Genomic DNA, 20,546 nt, shown 5'->3' on the forward strand with positions numbered 1-20,546 from the left:
TTCCAGTACTTGTGTGTTTTTTTTTTTTTGTTTTTGGCGGGGATGGGAGCAGCAGCTCAATCCTGAGGCAGTGTGTTTAGAACATTCTTCCTGAGAGCAGGCGACTCATGCATTTAAAAGGTGTGGGGTGACAAACAGGAACTCAGCTTTCCTGAGGGGCTGGTGGTCTAGTTGGCCAGCTGGAGGGGCCTCGTGGTCTCAGGAGCCCTCGGTCTCCAGGCGGGGGGCAGTGGCCTTCCCCACTGACGGTAGCTCAGATCTTAGGCTCGTCTCGTCACAGTACTCTCTTACCCACCCCACGAAAAAGGACGGCAACCAGTGAATGGCATCCCTCTCCTGGGCACAGTGCACCCCGCTCAGCCCTGGCCGGCAGATCTGGGCCTGCCCTCGGCTGGTGGCGAGTCTCAGCCTATGCTAATGGATGCCACCGGAATTGCTCTGCAGGACGTGAGCACAAAACAAAGCACATTTGAAAAAGAAAGGAGCTTACCGGTAAAGAGAAATGCAGTATTTGAATGACATTAACAATCTGAGCCGACATCTGCCTATAGCAACAAGCTTGAATGAGCCAACGCCACCGTCTTGCTATAGACACCTAGAAAAGCATACAAAAGAGAACGTAAAATTTTTAAAAATATTTTCATGTTTATTTATTATTTTTGAGAGAGACAGAGACAACATGAGAGGGAGGTGGGAAGAGAGAGAGGGAGAGCAAGGAGCCCAACGCAGGGCTTGAACCCACGAGACCGTGAGATCACGACCTGAGCCGAAACCAAAGAGGAGGACACCTACCCGACGGAGTCACCCAGGCGTCCTGAACATAAAAATGTTTTTAAAGCCATGTAGCTAGGTTTACAAGAAAGAAAGGCAACCAAAAAGCTGACAAAAAGAGGCTCATACTGACGTAGCTGTTACTTCTAAAGGAGGGAGAAGAGAAAGGTATGTTGGCCTTATGTGCAATGTGCTTTTTATTTAAGAAAAAAAGAAAAAGAAAAAAAAGGTTGGGACGCCTGGGTAGCTCAGTTAAGTGTCTGAGTTTTTAGAAGTGTTTTTCAATGTTTGTCCATTTTTGAGAGACAGGGACAGAGCACAAGTGGGGGAGGGGCAGAGAAAGAGGGAGACACAGAATCCAAAGCAGGCTCCAAGTTCTAAGTTCTCAGCACAGAACCGGAGGTGGGGCTCGAACTCACCAACTGCAAGATCATGGCCTGGGCCAAAGTCAGACGCTTAACCGACTGGGCCACCCAGGTGCCCCAGCATCTGACTCTTACTTTCAGGTCAGATCACGATCTCACGGTTCATGAGCTGGAGCCCCATGTCAGGCTCTGCAGCCGGCAGCATGGAGTCTGCTTGGGATTCTCTCTCTCTCTCTCTCTCTCTCTCTCTCTCTCTCTCTCTCTGCCTCCAGCCCCACTTGTACTGTCTCTCAAAGTAAATACACTTAAAAAAATTTTTTTTAAAAAGACAAATTTTGAACCTAATGTGGCAAAGCAAAAACATTTGTTCAACGGCAGCAGTGGGCACAGGTGTCTATTAATTGTGTTCTGTAGTGAACTATATGCTTGAAATATTTCATAAGGTCTTATTTTTTTATTTTTAAAAAATGGTCTAAACTCCATGTCTTCCTATTATTCCTTTCCTAATTGGGGGAAGACAAGTTAGTGTTGGATAGTTGGCACATAGTGGATTTAACCTTGTTCGTTTTCGTCTATGGGTGTGTAATGCTAGAAAATTCTCCACATAGGCTTTTTTTCTTCCTCTAGTTATTGCCCCTCCCACATCTTTCTCCGCCAGTAAAACACTTCCTCACAAACCCTGTGCACAGCTGTCCCAGACTGTTCCCAAGCTCCCCCCTCCTCCTGGTCCCAGAGGCCCCTTTGTGCATGCCTATAATAAAGCTCTTCCTGTACTATATGGTAATCAGTTACTAGCTTCTTGAAGCCAAGGGCCATGGTTTAGTTTTCAGTTGCCCCGCAAGTGTAGGAACTCATGAATCATGGAATGAAAGTTCAAAGAACGAATACAAAATACATTATTACAATATTCATCCACATAAAACAGAAGCCCTTCCACGGGCCTCCCTTCCCGCGAAGCATGTTACCCAAGCTGTTGTGTTTGGGAGGGATGTGCTGGGCTGGCAGGCAACTCCAGGAGCGGTGCCCCTACCACTCGTGGTCGTGGCCCAATGTCAGCACAGCCCTGAATCTCAAAAGGGAGTCATTAAACCTGCCATCACAGTCTAAGGCCTTCCCAGTGAGCAAGTACCAGGACGGGCTTACTTGGGGGTGTCCAGCCTGGCATCTTCGTACGAGGGTTAGCGGAAGACGTTTTTCCCATGGTGGTTCACGACAGAGTCTAGAGGGGCCTCTGGACGCACAGTTCCCTGGAGTCTGAAATCAAGGCACAGAAACCCAGTGGGAGCCCTGGTGCTCTCACTTGAGAGGTTTGTGTTTTGAGGTCTCACTTGAGAGGTACACTCACTTGAGGGGTTTGTGTTCTGAAGTAAGCTCCATGCCCGATGTGGGGCTTGAACTCACAAGCCCGAGATCAAGAGTCGCATGCTCTACTGAGACAGTCAGGCGCCCCTAACTTAAGGTTGTTTTAATTGCCTTCCAAAGTGTTTATGTGACTACAATTTAAATATTTTTCTTTTCAAATTTTTATTTAAATTCCAGTTAGTTAATATACAAGTGCACTGTTTCAGGAGAATTCAGTGATTGGTCACTTACATATAACACCACGTGCTCATCCCAAGTGCCCTCCTTAATGCCCATCACCCATTTAGCCCATCCCCCCACCTCCCTCCAGCAACCCTGTTTGTTCTCCATCCTTAAGTCTCTCATGGTTTGTTTCCCTCTCTCTCTTTTATTTTCCCCCCTCCCATATGTTCATCTGTTTTCTTAAATTCCACACGAGTGACATCATATGGCATTTGTCTCTGACTTATTTCACTCTGCATAATACATTCACTCTAGCTCCATCCAAGTCCTTGCAATGTTTTAAGTCATCTGTAAGCGATTAAAGAGTTAATGATTCCTTAGAATATAATCATCATGTTGAAGAATCCCCTAGTAAACGAAAGACCATGATCTCTCCTGAGGCGAAAGGCCTGGAGTTCACTTCTACAGATGGAATTTAAAGCCTCAGAAATTAGCAAACACACACACATATTTTTAAACTACCGTTTAATCAGTTTTAAAGACACAGAAATTAGAAAAAAAACATTTATACGCAAGTTAAAAACATCTGTAAAACCCAGCAATAAGCCAGCAGCGCCAGGGACACGGACTGGAGAGGAGGGGTTATGAAATCATCACGTCACAGTGTAACCGACACAGCGGGAGTTCAAACTGAGAACCATACAACAAGAAATAGTTTACGGATCTGTTGAAAAATAACCCTTCTTTAAAAAAATATTTTGGAGTAACAAAAACAAAAAAGCACAGAACGCCACATTCTAGTCTTACCCGGGGAAGGCAGACGACAAAAACCGGCTGTTACAGCTGGGGCCCCCTCCCCACGTTCGGGCGACGATGTCCGACCGCTCCTAGGCACAGGTCAAGACACGACTCTTCAAGGCAGGCAGGAATGAGCTCATACGGTCTCCCTCTGCACGTAGAAGGGTTTCTCTCTTTCCACCTGAATTATCTCTAGTGTCATCCCTACTGCTTCACGCGGTGCCTTTCTGGTTCCGAGAGGCGGTCGTGCATAGGTGACAGACGAAGCTTGGCTTGGAACATGTCTGTGTGGGGTGTTTGATTCCTTTCTCCTTGTGACACAAAGTCAGGAGCAAAGGTACTTTGTTGACCAATCTGCACATACAGGACCAAAAATACTTAAAACTGGGAAGGAGGCAGATGTTGAAGTCTGTCAAACTCTTCACGGGTGTCCTTTAGCGGTGAAGGACAAAACAGCGGTATTACCAAGTTAATTTCTCAGAGAAGTTACCCCAAGATAGAGACTGGCCAGGGCACAGTCATTTACGACTCCAGGAAAAGGTAGCTCCTCTTTCCACTTGAAACATGTTATTAAGAAAATGGCTAGTCATTGTGTTGGGTGTTGCTCTGTATCTTTTGGTTTTTCATTTTATTTCCATTTCTTTCTGCGGCAGCAAAATCTGACGACACGTGAGCGGAGAGATGGCCGTGCGTCACGGACTTCAGCTTTAGACAGTGATTCCGCATGGATCTTTCTTTATGTTGTTATTTCTAGGACATAGAGTCTTGGGGTCATTTTGGTTTGGTTTTGCTTTATAAAAGGTTTTCTAAAAGAAGACAGGTATCATTAATTCTAAAGGCGAGACAAATCAGTCGGCATAAAAATGTGTCTTCAGGCGCCATTTCAGAAAGTCTTCCCAATCAATAGACTATAGAGCTTGTCAGTTGTTTACTGGGATTTCCATGTTAAAAATCTATTAAAATAAATATTATTTTAAAACATATAAAAACATTAATAAGCAGCCCACTGATTAAAATGTAACTGGCTGCATCCTCTATACAATGAGAGCCTCAAAAAGCAGCCTAGTCATTGATTATAAGAGCATTCCTATAAAACACCAACATGGAAAATTTCATTGTAAATTCTCTTCGGTAACGAGAGTCACTATACATAGATTTGACTACACGGTGCTGCAGAAACACACTGTGGAGACCCTCTACTCTCTGATCTTTCCAATCCCAATTTCAGGTACACTTTAGCCCATCTTTTCCTTCGGCATTAGGAGCGTGCACTGATACGAACCCACTCTCACGAGGACGGCTGCAGAAGGAACTTTCTGCATCTAAGGTACTCGTATAAATGATCAGCCATTCCTTAAATGTACACTTGGTTCAGAGGAAGAGTTTAATAAGGTACTTGAGGGCAGTTAAGATTACATTTCACAGTGTTACATAGAATTCCGCACCTATGTGAAATCTGATGTACTCAATTTCAGCCAGGATAGACCACCAGTGGGTGAACGAAACTCCATCAAATACCGGTTTAGATGTAAAACTCCGGACAAGTCCTCCATTGACGCAACAGCAGGCACCATTCTGAAACAACTATTCTCTCAAGTAATTTTTTCTTTCAGTTTTAACGGAGAACCCTTAACATCAAGTAACTAATGATTTTGGAGTTTATAATAAGGAAACAAAAAAGTGTAAGTGCCCAAGTGGTTTGTGAATATACAAACTAAAATTTACAGGGTATGAATTTTAAATAGGAAAGACTTTTTTTGTCCTAAACACAATCTAGTCCTTGAATAAAAGTATAAATTTTGTCATTATTTTCACGGCCGAGTTTTAACATGTCTTCTGTAGTTTAAAGTGGTAAACCCTGTCCAGTAAACTTGGTGGGTTGCACTGACAGATTCTAGGACAGATCACCTTCAATTTCACACGGCACAAATGAACAAACAAGCAGAGAAAGCAAAAGGAAGGTCTGTTTCCTTCACTAGAGACTATTTCATGATCAAGGATTCATGTGAAGGGCTATATTCAGTAGAAAGGTTATGCTGCCACGCCTTCTGATTTAAGGGATTGAAAGATTTTCCTCGGTTGCCAAGAAAACCTTTTGAAAAGTCTGGGCTTGGAGCTGCTCAAGTAATAAAAGTAAATGACCATGACAATAGTTCTGATTGTGAATCTGCCTTTGTCCGTGACTCCTACACATCTTGCTAATGGCTTCCATTCATTACAAATCGACTGGTCATAAACTTTTAGAACTGATCCTTTACTTTCTTATTAAGAAACTCTGATCCAGAGGACAGGCAACTTGCCCAGATCCTAAGGTTCCTTAATAACAGAGCCAGATGAACGTCCAGATCTCCCAGGACAATCAGTGTTTCCGTGTGCGTTACCTTCACCCTTTAAAAAAGAACCACTCTTCGTACTGCAAAGTTTCCTGAAAACTGTTATCTATGGAAATCCTGCATATGCCTGTCACACACGGCAGGGGTCAATAACAAAAATACTTCTTAACCAAAAGTATGGTGGTGGCGAAAGTGGTGGCTGGACATCGTTGAAGCCAAAGAAACTTTCTCTACTATGCTGGATGTTTTAGAAGCTGCATACATTTCTCCAATTACCCTGAGTTCCAATAAAAATGCTCATTTTTAAAACTGAGATTAAGCTACTTGTAAAATGGTGATCACTGAGATACATCAAATTAACTGTTACTGTTTCAAGAAAATGAAATTGAGGGAAGAATAATGTTTTTGTTCCCTTTTTTTTTTTTTTCCCTGAGTAGTATAATAATGATGTTCACCGATCATCTCTGGAGTCGTTTCATGACAACTGAAGAGTGGAGAAATAATATAAATATGGACTGAATCTTACTGTGTTGATTAAAAAAGAAGCAAGCACATAGTACAACGAGTCCCTTTATACTTAACAGTAGTAGAGATATGCCAGTTTCCACTTCAAGTAGAAGTATTAATCCTTACAACACTCCGAGTAGATACAGTCATTTCACACAGCACAAAGTGTTTCTTCTTGAGAAGAAAAGTCGAGAATTAGATTTCTTTAGTTTTTCTAGATTACATACTTATGAGAATTTCTACAAAATTAGAGAAAAGCTATCCTAAAACCATTTCATACAAAAACCAAAAAACTAGTTGATCCAAAGGCATGAAAATCAGTCAATCTGTATAGATAATGTATCATCTTCAAAGTAATTGGAAAATTATTCAATCATCTTGCTTCCTGGATGGCAACACCATGAGGACATTCATTGAACAAGAAACAGGTAACAGTGATTTTAGGTTTACAGGCAGAGAAATGACATAGGTGATAAAAATAAAGTTATTATTTATTATTGGCTAGAGGTGGGCTGAAAAAAAGTTTTATTAAGCTTTCTTATTTTCATTTATGCCATGCCTAGACTTGTCCTGTAAGCCCTGAATTTGTTTACTTTTGAAAAATAGTGATCAGATTCTCTGCAGCAGTAATTAAACTAAGGAGACCTTTCGGGGGCAGATATTTTCCATGATTATTCTTTTCCATCGTCTCACGTTACACAGCTGGCTTAATTTCAATGCATGGGAAAACGGAGAAAATTTATTTAGCTATCTTGTCCTTTCCTGGGAAGTAAGTAGCAGGGTATGGCTGACCTCAGCAGGTGGAAAAATTTTACCTTTAGAAAAATAACCACATTTGCTATAAACAAAGACCAGGATGTTTCTAAAGTTCTAAAAAGATACGCTGATGTTTTTGCTGACTGAGACCTCACCAGTTCCAAGGACGCTTGCTGTTTCTCTTTAAATGAAATGCTGCGCAGCTCAAGCCAGATAGGGGTTCTGCTGTAACTTCACTTACAAACTTACTAACGACAAAAATAAAAGACACACCACACCTAACCAATTTGCACTGCATTAAAAATGCAAGGCAGAAAGGAAATGAACTGGTCAAATAAAGGTGAAGTCAAATCAAAGACTGGTCAAATAAAGGTGAAGTCAAATCAAAGACTGGTCAAATAAAGGTGAAGTCAGAAGGCCGTGTCCCCCGCTCTTCTCTCAAACCCCATGATCCCGTGGTTCACCATCTGCCGCCGAAGCCCTACACTCCAGGATGGCCTCGCAGTCCCCTCCTCTGCTTTCAGCTTACCACGCCCCTCACCAGACTGTGGCGTTAAAGGAGACATCTAGTAATTCAAGGTGAGATCAATTATGGGGAAAATGGCCTGTAAGATAAAAGCATACTCTTCTACTCACAGAACCTAAAACTCATTAAAAAGAGTGAAGAGCAACATTTTAATGTAAGAATTTAAGAGTCTGGAAACGGATTTATTTTTATTTTCTAAAAATGTGGGCCAGACCCCACGACTTTAAGCTTTCATCTCCCTAAAACTTTCCCAAATAGGAAGTAAGCTGTTAAGGATAAGAAAGTGACTAGACAGTCACCTTACTCAGTGATTTCTCTTCCATAACCCTCACACAATCCACCACTATTGTTTTCGTGATCCCTCTAACAATCCTATAAAATTTATGCTTGATAAATTTCATTTCAAAGTCCACCACATTAAAAAGTTATTACATTTTGATGTCTTACATAATCACAAAGAACTCAGATATCTAAGTCAAGGTGAAAAGCTCGTCTGCGGAGCACGTGGTACCTACACTGTGCACCTGTGCCCCATCCCAGCAGGCTCTCCGCCAGTCCTCGTGGGGTCTCCTTCATTCATGCCTTCCTTCCTTCCTTCCCTTGTCATCTTCTCTTGCTTTTTTTTTTTTAAGAAAATAAACTTAAAATATCCCATTACCCACCTTTAATTGTGTTGAAGAAATTCTTCCCTGACGGGCTCTGACTGACACAAAGTAATTAAATTCTCCAGGAAAATAAGCTACGTATAATTTGGCATCCGGTCCTGTTTGCGGTTTCGCTACGTACTGTAGTCATCTGAGATACTTTAAGAAAACCCTTCCAATACTGAGATGTTTATTGCATTTTTAAAGTATCCACATCTTAAATATCCTGTTTCAAAATTCCTCCAGAATTCCTTTACAGCATATAACATCAAATATCGAAATAGTGTTCTCACAATATTACACTTGAAAATACCATTTAGGAACGATATTTCAGGAAATAGAGGGTTTAAGGCAAGACATTCATTTGGAAAAGTTAATTTCTCTCAATCATCCAGATTGACACAATTACCTGTCCACCTCTTCGGTGCCTTGGGATACGCAACATACATTCAGCAACAGGGCACACATATGACCGTGTGGACATATGCTGAGGTCCTGAGTGCCCATTGAAATAATGGAAATATTTTTATATAAGGCGTGGCCCACAGGGACATGGCCTGGGAGGGGTTATTCACTCCGTTTCCAATCTGCTATACAGGAAATTCCCTACCTAGATCTGTCAGATGTCCCCCCACTTAATCTCTTTTCAAACAAACACAAATCCCTTGAAAGGTGCTAAGAGTGGTTTCTGTTAACATAGAAAAAATAGCCGTCAGCATATTTTCCCCTTCACTGTTTCAATGATGAATGTCTAGAGGCTATTTCTTGATTCTGATTGCAAACATTGTTTGTTGTGGAAAAACTATTCTGTCCCAAGGAATTTTCTCTTTCATCAAACTTTTTGGATCGTGCCAGCTGAACATTTTCCTGTGTATTCTTTCCTCTTTGAGTTTTTTTCACCGGCAACAACAATAATACTAAGATACCAGCAATGTGCAGGCCGTAATACCAGGAGCTAGAAGAAAAAAACCAGAATTTACTTTATTAGATTTTGATCATGGATGCTTAGCAACTGCACACTCGTCAAAATGTCCCAGGCCCCACTCAGGATGTGTGCATTCACCACATCTCTTGCATTCCTGTCCCACCCCTGCCCCATGAGATGCAGCTCTAAGGCGTATGCTGCAGCATATAAGCCCAGACCGCTTCGGAGCATGACACTAGGCATCACATCACATTCCTCTGTAAGGGTCATAAGTCCATGGCTACACAGAGCAAAAACAAAAAGGTACTTATTAGCAGCTGCAGCGACCTAAGAATAATCTCGCAAATCCACAGAATCGAACACTGAGTGAACAAAGAGAAGGCAGAGATAATAAAGACCTTAAACGCTCTGGCCTCCTCTGCTGTTTACGGCCCCTGATTAAGTTACAAATATTCCAGTGATGTGAGTAATAGATAATACTGCCTCTTGATGGTCACTGTCATATAATAAAGGAAAGTCACACTATTAAGAATATTATTAGAGGCATTATTCCTGAAATTAAGTATAAATCAAGCGCGACCGAGGCCACTTTTTTAGCTGTAAGTTCAAGTGATCATGAACAAAGTACCTGGGATAGAAAATCTAACCAACAGCTCGATCACATTCAAAAACTAGTAATCATTCTGTGAAAAGGGGACATTTTAGTGGAGTTCCTTAATGTCTGTCCGTATGTGTCGCCATATTCCATTCAACAATTTTTGACCACGCGTTCTGTGTTGCCGTTTCTAAACACTGGGGTAATGAGGACTTTATGAAAGATGAAGTGTCTGATCTCAAACATCTCGCTACCACAGCGAGAGCGGAATTTGGTGGGTGAGGGAGACAATAAAGAGATAAAACATGGAATTTAAGACAAGAGTTTCCATAATACAGAGAAGACAAAGTACCCGTGAAACATAAAAGAGTAAGAAGGGAACAAATTCATGAAATACAAGTAATCTATTTCCTTTTGACTAAAGCAATGAAAAGGATTAACAATCCCTTGTTAAGAACAAACTACATTTTAAAACCGCTCTGTCCTATTTTTGATTGTTCATCTTATTTCAAGTTCGCCTATCCTCTCCTTTTTGGAGTTAACAGTCTGACAACCCGAACTCTTGGTGCACAGACTCAACCAATACTTACTCGTGATTATCTGGAAGATATTATTTTGCTTCCACTCCCAGAATATCCCGAGAGACACAAAAGCCTTTGCTTCAGCTTATAAACTCCTAGCCCTTGACCCCGGGACAGGGGTGAGCAAACTCTAGCCCACGGGCCACATCTAGCCGGATGCTGCTTCTTTTATTTGGGTAAGTGAGGTACAACTGACCTAATACGTTACAGTAGCCTCAGGTGTGCAACATAATGATTCGATACATGTACACATCGTGAAAGGATTCCCACAGTGAGTCCAGTTACCATCCAGGTGTAAAAAGAACAGCTACATTTTCTAGTTAAACCTCTGCGAGACCTGAGGCAGCAGCTGCCCAGCTGGCACATCTCTTAAGTCATATTCGTCTGAGGGTTAAGTGGTGTGAATCATTCCATAAAAATCCTGGGACTGCTTGGTTTAAGATGAAAAAGTTAACTACAGAAAGTAAGGCTAGGGCATGATTTTTTTTTACGCTACCCAATAGCAAAGAGCTTGCTCTTAAAAATAAAGTTATTCCCGGGCGCCTGGGTGGCCCAGTCGGTTAAGCCCAGTCTGACTTTGGCTCAGGTCATGATCTCGCGGTTTGTGAGTTCCAGCCCCGCGTCGGGCTCTGTGCTGACAGCTCGGAGCCTGGAGCCTGCTTCGGATTCTCTGTCTCCCCGTCTCTGTGCCCCTCCCCTGCTCATGCTCTGTCTCTGTCTCTCAATAATAAATAAGCATTAAAATAATAATAATAATAATAATAATAATAATAATAAAGTTATTCCCACTGGTATATTTTTAAGAGTGACACTTACCTGTAAAACATGAATGACGGTTTTACAGATAGAAGTACAAATGGCACAACTGTGTAACTTATTGCTATTTGAGTCACTATCCACGTTATAACATCATACAATAATTTAAGCTGGGGAGGTTTGATGAAATAATGTCTAAAGTTATTTCTCATCTGAAATAAAGAAACAAAAATATGTGCTTTATCTTCAATGTTGCTACAGAATCACACTGACTACATCCACTGCTTCAAGAACGTGCAGTGGCTGACATTCTCACGCGTTGCTGGTGCAAGTCTAAGGTGGTGCTGCCCTTACGGGAAAAGTTGCTTTGGCAAAAACGAATACATGTATCTGTGAAAAATATGGAGAGAGCAAAATGTGGGAGTGTGGGTAAAAGGCATGTAGGAGTTCTTTGCCACTCTTCTGGAGATTTGAAGTTGTACTAAAACTAAAAGTCTCCCGGGGCGCCTGGGTGGCTCCGTCGGTTAAGCGGCCCACTTCGGCTCAGGTCATGATCTCGCGGTCCGTGAGTTCGAGCCCCGCATCGGGCTCCATGCTGACAGCTCAGAGACTGGGGTCTGCTTCAGATTCTGTGTCTCCCTCGCTCTCTGCCCCTCCCCCACTCACGTTCTCTGTCTCTCAAAAGATGAAATGAATAAACGTTAAAAAAAATTTTTTTTAATTTCCCCCAAAGTTAAAAATAACACTGCCTAGAGCTCTTTAAATCATATTTGGTATAGTATATAAATAAAGTTCTGTCTGTTTTCAATGTTTTCTACCATGACTTAATGAGACATCCTTCCTCTTCTTGAAGCCCTGGGTTTGTGAAATACAAGTGAAGATCATACACTGAGCTCAGGCCAAACACACTTAGAATAAATGGCAACGACACACATTCTCAGAATAGGTGTTTCCTAATAAGCACTATTCAAACATTTTTTTTAGCTTCCAAAAAAGTCAAAACATTTCAGTTTTGAAATGTGCAAACTTAACCAAACATCATTTCCTCTTTTCTATGATCATCTTCCCTGCTTTTCTTGTCTAATATGTTCAGAGGTGAAACACGGCCCCGTGAGGATACCACCGGGTTTCTCAGAAGTGACCTGGTGTGTGGTTAACGGCTCTCCCTACAGCGAGACCATCATTCGTAGTGGCCAGAACGAGTCCCGACACCTACCATGCTGCCTGGTTCCCCGTGCAGCACCTACCCACCCTCCCCGCCCCCGACCACCAGGGGCAAATCCACTCTCCTGAAGCACGGCTTTCCACTGGTCATTTCCCTCCTTGAAGACCTTCCCGGACTCCCCGGGCTGCAGGCGGAATGAGGGCTGGGCCCTCTCCTCGTCTGTCAAGTCCTTCTATTATGCCCTCCTCCCCCCGCCCCCTGCACTCCTTTCCCCTTCCAGAATTATCCACTATTTAGGGATTCACAAAGTCTCTGCTTCAACCAGATTTACTTTTCGTTTCCAAACACACTGGGCACTTCCAAACTTGGTTTCGAGAATGTCATCTCCCGGCCTAGCGTGTCATGTTCTACCCCCACCAAACTTGGCTCACTTTCAAAACGACCTTCATCTTTCAAAGCCCTAATCCAACCACGCTTCCCTAATGAGGCCACCTCTGGTCAACCCAGCCAAAAGGGATTTCTTTCACCTCTAAACAACTATGTTACTTACTATCTATAAAGCCCACGGGATCTATCATATATGCCTCGTGCTGTACATATGCACATACGTACCCCCACCTGAAAATTGACCTGAAAATTGACTAAATCTCTGCTAGTTTGTTAAATGAGGCCTCCTCACCTGTACGTGCTGGAAGAAGCCTGTTTCGAGCACTGTTTTGGTCACGTCACTTTCAAGGACTCACACTGAACTGTCCTCCCTTGCCCACCCATGTCACCAACCTGATTTCTCAACTGTTTCCCAAAGTATGACTCCAGGTTCCAACCAAGCCAACACTCTAAAGAACTGTGTCCTGACTCTAACGTTGGCACCCGCCACCCGGGGATGGCCCACCGGCTCTGTCCATGGTCTTCGTGCTCCCCTCCTCACCTAAAGGAGGATTCATCGGGGACAGCTCTCGGGAAACGTCTGTGAAATGAACCCATCTTTATTTAGCTCAGGTTTTAGCTCTCGTTCAGAAAACCGCGTAAAGACAACCAACGCTGTGCAGGTCCCTCCCGCAGGAGCGCTGGACAAACACGCCAGGCGCCCCCCTCGCTTCTAACCAGAGCACGGCTCCATCTGCGGCCACACGAATGAGGCCTTAGGGGAGAGGGTGAGCTCGGCCTCCTCCTCCCACTCACGTGGACTCCCCCTCGAGGACGACGTGGGGTTCTAGATACTCACGGCTCGTGCTGCCAGTGTCATCACCACTCCCGTGAGAAACGTCAGGTAATACCCCGGGTAAACCCCGTGCCAGATGGCGGACAGAACGAACGTCTGGATGGTTGGACTCAAGGAGGCTCGTTCGTAACACACCCTGGAAACCATGAACACCACACTGAGTGGTTAGAGTTCACACAGCCCACAGCGATCATTCTTTTCTCAGCCGACAGGGCCCAGGGCAACCAGGAAAACAACCGCAACCTAGCGTCGGCCACAACTTGACCTGTGACCTCAGGGAGGTGAAGGCTATTAGATATTCCTATTGATCTAGGAAAACAAATTTGATTTTCATCTTTTTCTGGTACATGTAAAGAAATCTATACTATTTACCAAAAAACTTCAATGTGCTTAGTCTAAAATTTCCCTGTAACATGGTAGAGAACTCAAATGAAAGTAAGATTTTCTAAAGGTGTCTTATTTATTTATTTATTTATTTAGTAAGTAAGTAATCTCTACTCCCAATGCGGGGCTTGAACTCACGACCGTGAGATCAAGAGTCACATGCTCCATTGACTGAGCAAGCCAGGTGCCCCCAAAAGTTATCAAATTTAAAATACAACAAAGGGGTGCCTGGGTGGCTCAGTCAGTTAAGCCTCCGACTTCGGCTCAGGTCATGATCTCGTGGTTTGTGGTTCAAGCCCCGCATCAGGCTCTGTGCTGACAGCTCTGAGCCAGGAGCCTGTTTCAGATTCTGGGCTCCCTCTCTGCCCCTCCCCCACTTAATGCTCTGTTTCTCTCTCTCAAAAATAAAGAAATAAACATTTAAAAAAATAATAAAATAAAATACAACAACAACAACCACACAACAGATTAGTTCAGAAAATATGTAGCCACTGGGGAGACTGCAATGTACCACAAAGCGACAATGTCATATGGTGGGTATCTCAAGGCAGAAAGATCTGCAACTTGCCATGAGATAAAGGACACTCCCAAAAAAGGCTGCTTTACACAGTGCTTAGAGCCATAACGTTTCATAAAATAAACTCGAGATACAGCAACGTATCTCACTGGGAACAAGGAGACAGAGTCCCTGGGAGTTTCTGTGCAACTCCCTAACTTCGTCTTTTACAAATGTTGCCCCACTCGGGCTGCCTGTGGCCCCCCCTCGGCCGTGTGACGAATTCCTCGTCACGGATCCTGCACCAGCACTTCCTCTCCCCCTGTGCCTCGCTGCTCGCTGCTCCTGCTCTCTCTCTCCGCTCTTCCTCGCTACAGGGAACGCGCAGGTGACGCTGCTGTGTTTTTAACAAGATCGTGAATTCTTTGACTGCAGAGGTTGGGTCTTTCTGTCTTACTCATCGTTGTATCCTGTGCCTAACATACAGAAAGATCTGTCAAATTGAAATATGTTTGCAACTGGAACTGCTGTGGACAATCTGGGGCATCTGGACAGTGGTTGTACAGTTACTCTGTTTTATTTAACCAAATCTCCAACCAATGAGAGTAGGAGGACACTGGCGATCTCGGAAAGATGCCTGGGAAGGCAGACTGAGAAGCCCAGGATAGGAAACATTCACCACTCAGGCCAACACAGTTCTCAGATTCGATAGACTCTTGCGTTGGAAGACGTTAACAGTATTTCCTGGTTAACACCAAGGTCACTGTCACTCAACACACTGTTATTGAATCAAGAATCTGAACTCAGTGAAACTCAACCTCAAGTATTAGACACCATAGCACAGCTAAAGACTGTTCTTGAAGGAACATACCTTTTGAGCCAAAGAGCTGTCTGAATATTCCAATTATCAAGAAACATCTTGAAACTTGTTGACATCTGAAAAACAAAAGAACCTTTTTCTTTGGCCAACAAAATAATGAAGGTTTAGATACAAGCAATAACATGTTGTTGTGCTAAAAATCAAGTACTTGATGCTGACAGTGGTGTACTGATTTATTTCCTTAATATTTGCTTTTCTAATACAGTAATGTGCTTGTATAAATAAAACTTGCTTCTCACAGAGGACAACTACGAGATGATCCCCATTTTCTCCTATATGTTAACATTTACAGGCGTTGTCATGGAATTATCCCAAAGACATTCCTGATATGTAAATGACCTTTCCATGACCCTTCCATGACGCTTTCACTGGGGACTGGATGTCCCATCGAGCCACAGCCTCTCCATTCCGTCACCCCCACGCCTCTTCAGCCACCATTTGTGGCTGCTCGGAACCTTGGCCTCACCCGAACTACTGCCATCTATCCACGTTCCCAGCCTCTCCACTCGAGCCTCTCCCAATAAAAGCTTCCCCCTTGACCTCAGAAGGAGGTCTGGTCTCCCATCTCTACTTCTTCCCTAACCAAGTGTCTCCTCCTATGTCTTCACTTCCTTCTCACCATTTAGACTGGTGCAGTATTTATTATGCTTATCAAAATTCTTGATGCGTTTGTTTCTTCTTCCTTTTAATTCATCTGCTTATCAAACTCCGAGTCCCAGATCAACCGTACTTTCCGTCTTCTCTACTTATAACCTCTGAATCCAAGTGCAGAATATCATATAACACTTGAGACTTGTCTTAAATCCAAACTTTTTTTTTTATTTGAGAGAGTGCACATGCACGTGCACACAAGCCCACATGCGAGCACGGGAGGGGCAGAAAGAGACAGAGAAAATCCCAAGCAGGCTCCACACTCAGCATGGAGCCCAACGCAGGGCTTGATCCCATGAACCATAGGATCAGGACCTGAGCCAAAACCAAGAGTCAAGACACTCAACTGACTGAGCCACCCAGGCACCCCTCAATCTCTCCGTTGTAAAACAAAATTAAACAAAACTCTCGCCTTCACCTGTTCCCCTCAGCTATGGCCTTATCTCTACCCTCCTTCCTTGTACAGGTAATAAATGCCTAAGAGTTGTATCATCTGGCTTCTATAGCTTATCCCTCCCATGAAACCGTTACCAAAATCATCACTCAACCCCTAGGTGTTACAGCTGCTGGCATGTGAGTCCTGCTCTTACTGCCCGTATCTCAGTCGCATCCAACCCTGATCACCCTCCCCTCCTTCAGGAAACTAGCTCCTTCTTCTTTATTTTTTCTCTAAAATTTTTTTTTAATGTTTATTTACTTCTGAGAGAAAGAGAGAGAGAGAGAGAGAGAGAGAGAGAGAGAGAGAGAGAGAGAGCACACACAAGGGAGGGGCAGAGAGAGAGGGAGAGAAAGGATCTGAGGTGGACTTTGCGCTGACAGCAGAGAGCCCGACGTGGGGCTCGAACTCAAGAACCGCAAGATCACGACCTGAGCCTAAGTCGGATGCTTAACCGACTGAGCCATCCAGGCGGCCCCTTCTTTACTTTTTCTTAGGCCATGCATTCTCACCAAGGGCGATATTGCCCCCAAGAGGATGAAAACTGGTTCTTGGCAAAAAAGGCTTACTCGTTTTATGTATAAAAGCATATGTGTATATACATGATATATACACGGACATACGTGTATGCAGTATTAAAGTTCACGGGGGGGGGGGGGGCGGTGGTGGTTGATGAGGTGACACATGTCTCAAAACCTCCTCAGGGTGGCGGTAATGAACAGAAAGTTAGAAACACTGCCATACATACATTCATCACTCAATTTCCACACTTTACGCTTTTCCTTCCCCTTCCCCACTTTCATTAGTGACATCGTAGGAAAATTTCAAGGCAAGTATCAGACATCTTATTTCACCTGTACATAGTTCAGAATTTACTGGACTTTCAAAAAACCAAGATCGGACCTAACAAAACTAAGTATTAACTCCTTAATATCACTTAACGCTCATTTTGTGGCCAAATATCCCGACTGTTTAAAAACATGGTTTTCCAGTTGGTCTTTTCAGAGGGTGCAAACAAGTGTGCAACAGAGGGTGCAAACAAGTGTGCAATGATGTGTTTGGCTCTGCTCTCTGAATCTGCAGCGGCCCCTCCATGCCCCCCACTCTTCTGTGGCATTTACTTGTGGGAAAAATTGGGTCCTTTGTCCTGTAGATTTCCCGCTTCTGGATCCAGCATTTAACTTACTTCTCTATACTGCACACTCCCTCTACATTTAGAAAGATCTAGAGACCTAACCACGTTGAACTGTATTGGCAAAGTACTTGAAAGACGGTGCTGTGTTTCCTATGGCATCACCTCCACAGGCGCTTAATGACTGACTGTCCCACTTTTCGTGATGAACGTTCAGTGACGGTAAGGCTCAGCGGCGGGTCCAGCCTGACCCATTCATTATCAAGTTGTCGGTCAACTTTTCACCTTAGGTTTTGGTAATTGCTACTGCTGGAATAATTCTCTCAGGCTTGCAAAGCAATGTCTACTTTTGCTTTTCCTCTCCTTTCTCTGGCTCCTTCTCCTGACCTGCCTTCCTCTGCCCAGCCAAGGGCACAGGTGCTCCTTGGGGGTTCACATCCCTTCTCGGTCTCTCGTTGCTCTCTCATGGCTACTCTTGTGGTTTCCCCCCAAAACCTGAAATGCTATACGCTTCTAGTTCCCCAATTAGGATCTCCAGCTCAGATGTTGCAGCTAGTGTCTGATCATTGGTTTGTCTGCCGGACAACTTAGTTAAGTCTGAAATCTGAACACACAGTCTCTTCCCCTTCAAACCTGTACCTGTTCTTTGTTCCTTCTCCCAGGAAAAGGCATCGCCATAAAACTGGTTTAAGCCAGATATCTGATCCCAATTTATAACTCATTCTCTCTTGCTGATGCCAGCATATCACCGGGTTCTGCTGAATCTCTGTAACAGTGCTCCAAGGTGCTTATGTCTTTCCGGCCCCACTGTCCCTACTCTAGTTTAGGTCACCATCACCTTGGATTAACACAACACCCTCCTAACAGACCACTCTGTTCCACGAGGGCAACTCATTCTACCTAACATAGCCAGACCCTTCTAAACCACAGCTGTGACCACCTCACTTGCATAAAACCCATCCACCACACTCCATCGCTCTCAGGAGAGCTCAAAACTCTTAATACGGCCTCTGAAAGTATCTCGGCTTGGCTTCTGTGTCTCCAGTCTCCAGTCACCACTCCCTCTGTTATGACCCAACATGAGCCACAAATCCTTTCTCAGGTTGATCATCCTCTACTTGGAGTGCCTGGCAACCTCCTCCTTATCATTTAGGACTCAGCTTAAGACTATTTTCTTCAAGACCCTTCCCTGAGCTACCTCATCTGAGTTGGACCTTATCTTGTAGCCCACACACACCCTATATCCCTCTGACCCCAATCTACCCTTCTGTAGCACCCACTAGATTAAAGCCCCACGATCGAAGGGCCCAGGTCACACCAATCTTACCCGCTAGATCCCCAGCGCCTGGGGCACATGATTGACAACCCACAAATATCGGTTGAATGGAAAAATAAGCTATTACTGTTAAAAAGCCTTCAACATCACTCTTGGGACATCGCGTCATGACCTGTAAAAGCAAAGCGGGGTACGTAAAGTATCATAGGGTAACTGACTTGTTAATGATTTACTAACCTCTATTTGCTGAATTCTCAAGTTGGAAATTAAGTCCCAACGAGCCGTTCCATTTTCATCATATCCTCTGAAACCAAAGCCCGCAGCATTATTAATAGCATCCGCTGCAATAAACAAAGTGAAAAAGAAGGTATGAAAAACCTATGTAACAATCTACCACGTTCTCTCAGAAGGTACATGTTTATCATATACTAGGATCTCTTTTATTCTTAAACAGTAAAAGTAGATTTATCCTCATTTTTATCTGACTTTATAATAAAATGGGCCTTGAGCCAGTTTTGAGGCCATCCTAACAGTTTGTAGGATATATCCTTGTATTTAGGATATGAGCTGCAAGGTTTGTGTCTTCTAATAGATGACTAATGTTTCTAATTGGTCTTTAACTGTATCTCCTCAAGAGGGCACTCTGCTGGCTAGCCATTGGGTGAGATACACTTCAGCACATGAACCGTGAGGTCTACCACATGTCACTTACCTAATGTCCACGCAAAATAGTATTTGGGTCGGGCAGCCAGAAGAGAGACGTAAAGATAGATGACTTTTGTTGGCCATGAAGCGGTAGCTTGAAAATTCTCATCGATGTTATACTCCACAGGTAAGGTGTTAGAGATGGTCAAGTGAAATAGTAAGGAAAGTCCACAGACTAAGAGCTTCTGAATAACTGCAACCTGACAGAACCAGACAAGACTTCATAAACTTAATCCATTTCCCTTTTCATTCGTTCTACCCACTACTGCTGGATTCATCTTCCCAAATGCAGCATTAATTCTAGAACTTTCCCGGTGAAAAATCATCAGCTACGCTGTACTCGGCATTTGAAGCCTTCATGGTCTCACAGTAGGACCGTTTCCAGCCTTCTCTCCAACTAACGCCTCCGGAGTATGGCTCAAATCACTAGAAATATCAATTTGTATTTTCAAAACTTTCGGTTAAAAAAAAAATCTGAAAGCAAACACAGGCGCGTAGGTGTGAGTACACGAAAATAGTCATGATAAAAACTTTTGGTGGTGGATTGTACATTTAATATACACACTCATACGCAGTTGATTACTCCATTGTGCTTTTACCCTGTATTTCCCAAACGCTACGCATCTCGTGAACATTTTTTTTTTTAATTTTTTTTTCAACGTTTATTTATTTTTGGGACAGAGAGAGACAGAGCATGAACGGGGGAAGGGCAGAGAGAGAGGGAGACACAGAATCGGAAACAGACTCCAGGCTCTGAGCCATCAGCCCAGAGCCTGACGCGGGGCTAGAACTCACGGACCGCGAGATCGTGACCTGGCTGAAGTCGGACGCTTAACCGACTGCGCCACCCAGGCGCCCCTCATGAACATTATTTTTGCAACAAACAACTCATACATCTCTTTAAATCTGAAAGTTCTTGGATGCAATTTTGTTCACAAAACTAAAAGAACCACACGCCCGAGAAAACAAAAAAGATCTGCACAGAAGACTCTGATGGGGAAAAGAAAGAAAAAAAGCCATTCTTTACTGTATCCTGGAAAGGCGAAATCACCGTAAGAGAACCCAACTCGTGGTGTTTTTGGATTATTAATAGGCCGGAATATTTCAATCCGACTCAG

The 20,546-nt window shown here is 43.5% G+C and overlaps 1 protein-coding gene across 3 annotated transcripts in view; it reads right to left on the reverse strand.

The window, feature by feature from the left end:
- Positions 1-3,168: 3,168 nt before the first annotated feature.
- The window catches only part of MBOAT2 (membrane bound O-acyltransferase domain containing 2), a 130,067-nt gene continuing 112,689 nt past the window's right edge, over positions 3,169-20,546 (reverse strand). For all 3 annotated transcript variants that reach the window (XM_047845243.1, XM_047845242.1, XM_047845244.1), the window contains 6 exons: positions 19,436-19,628; positions 18,961-19,064; positions 15,220-15,284; positions 13,472-13,604; positions 11,142-11,293; positions 3,169-9,179 (listed from right to left, as the gene is read on the reverse strand). In XM_047845243.1, the coding sequence (XP_047701199.1) occupies positions 8,954-9,179; positions 11,142-11,293; positions 13,472-13,604; positions 15,220-15,284; positions 18,961-19,064; positions 19,436-19,628 (873 nt within the window). In that variant the 3' untranslated portion in view covers positions 3,169-8,953. The remainder of the gene's footprint in view (positions 9,180-11,141; positions 11,294-13,471; positions 13,605-15,219; positions 15,285-18,960; positions 19,065-19,435; positions 19,629-20,546) is intronic.

This window comes from Prionailurus viverrinus, unplaced genomic scaffold (assembly GCF_022837055.1).
Source record: "Prionailurus viverrinus isolate Anna unplaced genomic scaffold, UM_Priviv_1.0 scaffold_33, whole genome shotgun sequence".
Lineage (NCBI taxonomy): Eukaryota > Metazoa > Chordata > Mammalia > Carnivora > Felidae > Prionailurus > Prionailurus viverrinus.